The sequence below is a fragment of the Pinus tabuliformis genome, chromosome 4_2 (genome assembly GCF_031772625.1).
Source record: "Pinus tabuliformis cultivar Carrire ecotype Pingquan chromosome 4_2, CPIR1, whole genome shotgun sequence".
Taxonomy (NCBI): Eukaryota; Viridiplantae; Streptophyta; class Pinopsida; order Pinales; family Pinaceae; genus Pinus; species Pinus tabuliformis.
In genome coordinates, this window is record NC_142304.1 from 477,586,868 (window position 1) to 477,596,570 (window position 9,703).

General features: G+C 33.4%; 1 protein-coding gene across 1 annotated transcript; it reads right to left on the reverse strand.

Annotated features, from left to right (window-relative positions):
- Nucleotides 1–5,406: 5,406 nt before the first annotated feature.
- Nucleotides 5,407–9,394, reverse strand: LOC149170020 (importin subunit alpha-like). Its single transcript, XM_089427209.1, has 10 exons — nucleotides 9,021–9,394; nucleotides 8,598–8,694; nucleotides 8,375–8,466; nucleotides 7,654–7,785; nucleotides 7,347–7,532; nucleotides 6,788–6,951; nucleotides 6,506–6,584; nucleotides 6,198–6,329; nucleotides 5,972–6,099; nucleotides 5,407–5,845 (listed from the first exon to the last, which is right to left on the reverse strand). The coding sequence occupies exons 1-10, from the start codon at nucleotides 9,240–9,242 to the stop codon at nucleotides 5,470–5,472; spliced, it is 1,608 nt and encodes a 535-aa protein (XP_089283335.1). The 5' UTR covers nucleotides 9,243–9,394; the 3' UTR covers nucleotides 5,407–5,469.
- Nucleotides 9,395–9,703: the final 309 nt, after the last annotated feature.

The following is a 9,703-nucleotide window of genomic DNA, read 5'->3' on the forward strand; positions in this document are numbered from 1 at the left end:
ATGATCCAATATAAATTATACCTCCCATCTTGAGAGACTTTTTGTCCCCAAAAGATTATAGTAAATGAGGTGATGAAATGTTTCCTCCACCTTCACCCTAGAGTACCATTTAGCCTTGGTTGGGAGTTTTCCTTTCAACCCAATATACCAAATATCATGCTACCCCTATATTGTATTTCTACGTTTCTTTAGTAAAATAATATCCTCTATTAACTCTACTTGAGCATAAGGTGCTAGATCCTCTACATAAGGTAGGACTTGTTTCTCTTCTTAATCTAGCATGGAAGGCTCATAGAGTTTCATATTTTCTACATTCACCATTGTGTAAATACACATATATGTAGGTAGAATGAGTTTATTAGCATCATCTCCCACCTTGTCCAGTATATCAGAGGGACCATATCACAAAGCCTTGATTTTCTCACCAAGACCTTGTAACCTCTCCTTGTTCAACTATGAGCACTCTCTCCCTCACTATAAATGAATTTTCTATTTAGTGTTGATCATGACTTGGCTTGTATATTCCGTGTGACTTCTAATTCTCATATTCCTATAGATGGATATACTTGATCTTCTCAAAAAAATTTTCCACCCTTAAGACATCCCTTGTAAGATCTTTCCCAACTCCTTGTTTTTCATATGCAATATCCAAAATTGAAGGTCAAAGATATCCAAAATAAGTTTCAAATGCAAACTTATCTGTAAAAGTATGGATTTATCTATCATAAGAGTGTTGTATGTAAACTAGATTTTCATCCTAAATATTTATATGCTTTTGATTGTAACCCCTCAAAAGATGCATACTAGTCTTGTTGACAAATTTTTTTGTCCATTTTTTTGTGGATGGGATATTTTAGTCTAGTTGAACTTTGTATCCATCTTGTCTCCCATGATGTAGTTCAATGCACTAATAAATCTTGTGTCCCTATCTGAGATTATGCTCCTTGGAATTCCAAAGTGCACCTAGACCTATTTAAACAATAACTTTGCTTCTTTCCCATTGATGATATTTTTGCAGGGCATGATAATATACATCTTATGCAACATATCAATTACCCTAAATAGGTAGTCATATCTTTTATGAGTTGTTGAAAATGCTCCCATAAATTCCATGGAAATGTTTTCCCAAGGATGAATGGGTACATAGGGATGATATAGCCCCTATTCCCTATTACTAGGCTCTCCAGTACATCAATGCATACAACCTCTTATGAACCAAGATGCATTTTATTTCATCTTGTGAGCCTCTTTCATTAGCTACAGTTGCTCACTTTTAAGAACACATAAATTGTCCAACTTGTAGAGTAACCCATTTTGGAGATGATAGTCAATTGTTTTTCACCATCAGGTACATGACTCTGTAACTGTTGAAAGACCTACTTACTAGGCTCTCCAGTACATCAATGCATACAACCTCTTATGAACCAAGATGCATTTTATTTCATCTTGTGAACAGTTGCTCACTTTTAAGAACACATAAATTGTCCAACTTGTAGAGTAACCCATTTTGGAGATGATAGTCAATTGTTTTTCACCATCAGGTACATGACTCTCTGTTGAAAGACCTACTTAAAGTATTCAATGTCTGCGTATGCCTCTTTGTATACATGGGTGAAATGTGAGTCAAAGTTCCCAAAGTTGTGATATTTAATGTGGGTGGGCCTTGAAAGCATGTCATCCAACTTGTTTGTGTGTCCCTTCTTGTACTTCACTAAATGAAATTGCTATAAAAACCCCATCTACTTGTAATTCATATTCTATTGTAACTTTATTTAGGCCTATTGGTATTGTAGCAACACGCAATATATGTGGATTACTATGTGATCAATGAGTAAAACCTCCCTTTCCAATGAATATAATACAAAACCATATATAATAAGAATTTAACATTATAGTAATAAAAATATAAAAGGTCAATATCTAGATATTTCATACATGATTTTAGAATTAACATGGGGTTTTTCTAGGTATTAACAAGTTTTTTTAAACTTCTATTGCATCTAATGTTTATCTTTCTACTAACCTATTACCTTTAGATTTAAAAAAGTTTGAATCCAATCTTCTTTTAAAATATATGGAATCTTAAAATTTTCCTTCTATGTTCAAAATTCATCTTCTCTCTAAATCTAATATTAAATTTCTTATTCTTAATGAAATTCAATATTCTAGACTAAACCATAGGCTCTTCTATACATAACATTTAGTCAATATATCCAACCACTTAATGATTTCTTTTAAGAATGCTAATTTTGTAAAAGAACCACCAAATTTCCTCACATTATTCATTATTGGTGGTCTATCATAGAAATATCCATTAGTCTTGAGGGTTAGCTCAATTGGTAAAGTTCCCGTTGCTAAAATCACCTCGCTAATGGAAAGTCATGGGGTCAATTTTCTTCGATGCCCTTGGGGAGTTAGACTTTGTTAATAAGCCGACAAGAAGTGATTCCTTTGGGTGGATATACCCAAATATTTCCTTTGCAATAAATCATAGAGACATCCACTGCAAATGATCCCAATACACCTCAATAATTGAACACCATTAAAATCCCAATACACCTCAATAATTGAACACCATTAAAATACCAAACCACGATGTACATAAATACTTGTTAGTACTTTATGCAAAGCTCTTACTACCTCTAGTACTATACTATTGAGTGAGAGTGAGTTCCTAGCCAACCACTTCCCATCACCTTCACACCATTAACAAAATTATCAAAACGAATTATAAATTGATAAAAATAGTTTCATCCAAACCAATTCACAATGAAAATTGATTTCCAAATAAAACTTGAAGGTTTATTGCATTCTATATTAGATGAATCAAACCCAAAATGGACAAGTTCGCAATCAAATGTATAATATCTCCCATTTTGATAACTTTAAATGGAAAAACATTTTTAGTCCCAAAATTCATGTAATGATTTTGGGATCTTATTGTTTTCGTTAAATAGAAACTAAAAATGATAAGATGCATAATTATAATTTAGTGGACTATTTAAATAGAAACAATCAACACATGAACTTGTCTCCAAAATCACCACGCAAGTTTCTCTCTTCTATCCGTGGTTGAGCATGTACATAATCCTCCTAATATAATCGTTAAAGTATTAGATCACTTTTACCCACGAATGCAAGGGTCCCATGAATGCAAGTTGTGGGGGGTTTCTATCTGTTGTTGAGCATGTACATAATCCTCGTAATATAATATAATCGTTAAAGTATTTGATCACTTTTACCCACGAATGCAAGGGGTGGGTGCTGTATAATTTTTTTTTTATACCTGTAATAAAAATTATTGTTTCACGTTGCAAATTGGTTTGGATGGAGGCTCAAATAATAATTTTATTGTTTCAAGTTGCTAATTGGTTTGGGTAGCGGCTCAAATAATAATTTCTCATTGTTTGAAGTTGCAAATTGGTTTGGGCAGAGGCTCAAATAATAATTTCATTGTTTCGAGTTGCTAATTGGTTTGGGTAGAGGCTCAAATAATAATTTCTGAGTGCCTTCTTCTTTTTTTATTATTGAGAAAAGATTTCATATGTTCCGTGATTGTTATAAATTGGTAAAAATCATTGTTTCAAGTTGCAAATTTGTTTGGGTAGAGGCTCAAATATTTGAGTTACTCTGCTTCAAGCTTCTCCTTTTATATGTTATTGAGAAGAGATTTCATAAGTTGCAAGTTTTTTGGTAACTCGTGATCGTTATAAATTGGTTTTGGTTTAATGAGATTTTAAGTTGTGACATGCACACAATGCACCCAATCTTTGAAGACATTTTACATTTAAATTTGAAGATATTTTACATTTAAAACAATCTTTGAAGACATTTTATATTTAAAAGACGTTTTTTTGAAAATATTTTACATTTAAATTGAAGATATATCACATTTAAATTTGAAGATATTTAACATTTAAAACACTCTTTGAAGACATTTTACATTTTAAACACGTTTTTTTGAAAATATTTTACATTTAAATTTGAAGATATTTTACATTTAAAATATGTTTTTCATCTAATCTCATTTTTTACAAGCCTTTTTTATTTTATTTTTCTTGGATGGTTGTTTAGCCAACCTATGAATGCACATCAATGCATATATAGAATGTGATTTTCTTCTCCATAATGAAGATTACTATTTTCCCATAAGATTTCAAAAATAACAATGAAACAAAACAAACCATTATAATGCAAAATCAATTTCATTATAATTATAATTAGTTAAATAACTAAGTGAAATATCCTTATTAACCTCAAATTATTTTTATTTATCATTACCACACTTCCATAATACAAAATAATAATAACTTAACAAACCTTGAACCCATTATAATGCAACATCAAGTTCATTATAATTATAATTAGTTAAATAACTAAGTAAAATATCCTTAATAACCTCAAATTATTTTTATTTATGATTACCACACTTCCATAATACAAAATAATAATAACTTAACAAGTCTTGAACCCATTATAATGCAACATTAATTTCATTATAATTATAATTAATTAAATAACTAAATAAAATATCCTTATTAACCTCAAATTATTTTTATCTATTATTACCACACTTGAATAATACAAAATAATAATAACCTAACAAATCTTGAACAATCACCAAAAATAAACAAAATCAAACCATCCTTATACTTAACACTAAATTACTAATTCACCTACCCTACTTAAATGTAAAATAAATGCATAATTCTACCACCTGTGATAATTACACAGTGAATTAGTTATGAATCAATGCATAATTAAAGACAACCTAATTACACAATGAATTAATTATGAATAAATGTACAATTAATGACACAATCTGTTAACTATACACAACGCGGAGTACTTTACATTAAAATACTAATAAAATACATCCAACGCATATTTATACAAAAGGGAGACCTAAGCGCATTTGTAAGTACATTATTGGGAGAGACCTTAGCGGATTCGTAAGTAAATTATTCCACAAATAAACTATACACAACATAGAGTACCTTGCACTAAACCACTAGTACAATACAATAATCTATACACAACATAGAGTACATTGCACTAAACCACTAGTACAATACATCCAACGTATAGGACAAAACAAAATAAACAATTTACAGCAATTTGGGTCATCGCCACACTAACAGAACAAATAAGACAACAAATTTCTACATGAGTTCATAATACAGCAAACTTCAATATACGAAGTTGTACCCTTGTTAAATAAAAAAAAAACCAATACTCTACACAGATATCTCTAAAACTTCTAAACAAGATGACATCAAAATTGGAAATTATAATTATTCTATTATTGAAATTCTAATTATTCTATCAATCAACTTGTAACAATACAAGTGTGGAACCATGACGCACTACAAGCATCTATTGAATCAAGTAGATTGAGGACCACAGCTTTCCATAGTATTCTTGCAGATTAGACATTTCCTGTAATATACAAGAGGATAATCTCTCTTTCTACATGAAATTAAAACCACCAGGTGGAACTTCTAGCTCCTTATCTGTAGAAAAACCAAAACTAATCTGAGGTGTATCAGACGTTGCTAGCATTTCCTCCAAATCATCCTCGGCTAAATATTTCTCAAGGATCCTAACTGCTTTTTCATAGACCTCTTTATTTTCATGAGACTGCAAGTCCTCAATCTTATCCAATCCACCAGCTTCCTCAATTAAGGTCACATATACATTAACCTCTGTGACACCTAGATTTTTTTCGTCCTCGCCAACTCTCAAGATGTTTTCTAGACCTTCAAGGCAGACTGTTATAATCCTTGCATCTGGGCAGGTTAGAAGATCACAAAGTGGCTGTATGCAACCTTGACTGGCAAGGTATCTGTTAAAAAAGAAAAGCTCATGTTACCGACCTAGCATCGTAGATCAAAATGGATACAAAAAATTACATATGCAATGAAAGGAAAACCCCGTACTTTACATATGCAATGAAAGGAAAACCCCGTACTTTATCTGTTCATCGTTTCCACCAGAAGTTGCATTTGAAACTGCCCACGCTGCCTCTTTCTTTATATCGAATTCGGCATTTGCTAGCAGGAATATAAGCGGAGGAAATATTTTGGCATTGATCACAGCCTGCAATGTAAAAAAATGCATCAAAACAAAAGGCTTTTGTTACATACAAAATGAGACACTGGTAGCAACTAAGAGAAAGAATCCAACGCCATTTCCACCTGAACTTGGGATCTGGTCCCTGCTGTAATATTGGAGATTGTCCAACAAGCTTCTTTCGTTATGGTTTTCTTCGTAGGTTGGATTGTGAGGAGGTGTAAAATGCGAGGAAGAGCCCCATTGTCAATAGCAGCCTGCACATGACAAAGTACAAGATGAAACGATAAACATTAAAGTGTATCCACCAGTGTTTGAATTTGGACTCCTTTTCATGAAGGCTTCCTATCTTAACCACTAAATGACAGCTCAACATATACAAGTAGTTATGTAAATGTTTTGGAAGAAATATGAAAAGTTTGTAGAAAAAGACCTGGGTCTGCACATCATCGCCAGTAACAATATTACCCACTGTTCGTAAAGCAGGGATAATAACAAATGGTGAAGGATGCCTGAAATACAATAGAAAACATCCATTAACACAGAAAAACTTTATATAATAACTAGGAAAACGTTGTGCTTTGTATTTGTATAAATACTGTAAATTCATCTTAGCTGCGGACTAATAGTAAAATCCTGATACTTATTTCATTATAGAAAAAAATAAAAGTTACGCTACTTAAACTCTCATCGCTTATGTGCTTATCATACTCACGACAAAAGTTCCACCAACTTTGGACAAATGCCAGCCTCAATTACTGCCTGAATTTTTAAATTGGGGCCATCAGAAAGATATGACAGAGCCCAACATGCGTCTGCCAATACATCATCATCTTGCAGATTAATAAGCCACTGCAGGGCAGGCAACGCATAGCTCACCTGAAAACCACAGCCATAAGTCTGTTAAAAGGAATTGACAGAGAAAAATATTAATGGTAACAATTTCTGCTATTCCCATCTTAAGCTGGATAAGGCAAGAATGCACAAGCAACAAAGTATTAAAACAGAGAAATTCCCCACACCGCAAAAAACCCACTAGACAATTTGCAATATGATTAAGCTGATTAAACTTCCTTGTTTCATAGAGACATGTACTCTATATTCCTGGAATTCCAAATTTCTGAGCATTTTCTAAAACCTGATGATGGAGTAAATGTAATGAACAAGCGTCTAGGTCCATGTTATGTCCAAATCTACCAAGCACCAAGATTTACAAAACACTCCACAGTATATGCAAAACTAAGAAGAGAAGCCAGAAAATGGATTCTGCTTACCGTATCGAATAGAGGTTGAGGTTTACCACGGCAAAAATTTGACACAGCCCATGTAGCATTTCTTATCATTGAAATTCTGGCACTTTCTTTCACCTGGGCAAGCACCTGCCTCAAAGCTCCATGACTGAGGGCAAGATCCCTAAATGGTGCACAGTCTCCAGCAATATTTCCCAAAGCCCAAACAGCCTTACACGAACAACAGTTGAACTCAAAGATAGGTAGTAGTTTTTTAAATTAAAATCCAAAATTACAGACATATAAAGATAGTTGAGAAGAAAAATTTTATCACTGTAAAACAAAATGCTACCTGTTCTCTAACATTATCATTCGCAGAGGTAAGAAGATCTACAAATATAGGCAGTGCCCCGTAATCAATCACAACCTTTGTATTCTCAGAGGTTCCTGAGACTATATTTGTCAAAGCCCAAGCTGCTTCAAACTGCATTATCAAGTATCACAAGTTCATACCATCACAACTGTAATTTTAAGATAATAATCTATCTTCCATAATAACTATAATTTTAAAATAGACACACCTAGCGATATAGACATCTGGTGAGAACAGAGGCTAGGAATTATAATAAGAATTATTCCAAGATATCACTCAACTATATTAGGAGAACAGGTCAGGCAATTAACAACGTTCTCATAACAAACCATATATATGCCTTTTTATCAATTAAATTAATAAAAAATCGTTACCTTTATATACAATCAAGCTAAATTTATGATATATTAAAAGCTTAAATAAAACTAATCAAAGAATTGATATCCATCCTGCATTGAAACAACCATAAACAATCTTGAAAGCTTACTAATGAGATGGCCACTCCAACAACCAAATTATATGTACATTCCATCCTCTATTATCAAATTTAAATAACATATATATCATAGCAATTATGAATAAGTATATACTCAACTGAATATTTTTGGTTAATTTCTTTTCATTAAATAGTATCTAGGCATGAAGTTTCCTTTTGGTATCTACATTATCAGCCAAGATTCATACATAGATTGCATGTTACCTGGAGCTGAGGAAAATCACTCATCTTAAGAACACTTATCAGCACAGGAACTGCACCAGACTGAATGACTGCGTTGATAGGAGGATTACTTTCTGCACAGAGAAGGCATTAATAATAGACGGTCAAATTGCTTGATTGAAATAAAAATACGAGTCTAGCAGTTTTTCCTCATCAAACATGGCAGGTTCTTGTAGGTTTGAAAAAAAAGTAAAGAGAATCTTACCGACAGATAGCATTTTTCTTAAGTAAACAAGAGCAGCCTCTTTTGCCTGAATATCATCAGAAGCAAGCGCATAAACAGTCGCTGGCAAATTCTGTAACTGCACCCAGAAACATTGGCCATTACAGATCATTCAACACTAACATGCCAGCAATCCAGATAGATGCAAAGAAACGGAGCATTCTATGGTGCATATGAAACTCAAATTTAAATGTGTTTACATATTCTCTTCCAAAACTGCAAAATGCATGGATTCAGAACTAGAAGGTTAGATTTTACAGCTTTAAAATTTATTTAAAGATCAATACTTTAAACGAAATTATATCAAACCCTAAGCCGATGTTGGCAAATTCCTACAAATCTAGCACTTGACTACAGTGCACAGCAACAGATTATTATATTCTTAGTTAATAAATGAGAATTCACCTTTTCATCCAGGGAAATCGCCTGATCATAGCCAGTTGAAAGCTGAGAATTGGGGGCAGACGAAACAGCTTCTCTGCGTTTTTTCAGCAGACTTTCCTCCCGTTTAGACTTTCGAATCTCCACCAGGTTCTCCTCCCGCTTGCGACGGGCCTCCACTGTATCGACCGCCACCTTGTAACGTTGCTTCCGGGCATCGGCTTTGGAATTGGGTCTGAGAGACATTTTGGCCTCCGGGATCTCAGAAATCTCGCAGAAATGATCCAGGAGAGGTAAGGAGTTCGAGTCACAACGACCCCACGAGCCTTTACAAGCTTAACTCCCTTCAAAACGCTTCAGCTCCTTTGGCTCTCAGAGAATATTACGAGCCCACAAGCTTTTTTTCTATTTGCCTTGCCCAGACGTATTGGCCAAATACACGCCAAATACAAAATGTGAAGGGCGCGAATTCCCGACGGTTCGACAGTTATTCCCTGCACTATAACTGGTCTGCCCTATGCCTTACCTTAATAGAAATTGGACAACAAGATCCCTCATTTAATTTTTATTTATATTAGTTATAGATCCCTTATTTTTTAATTCTTTTCTCATTTTTGTTCAACTTGGGCTACCCCATGATGTACAGAACTTTTTTTTTTTTTTTTAATGGCCGTTGAGCCTTAAAGAGGGAATTATGGGGGTTTTTT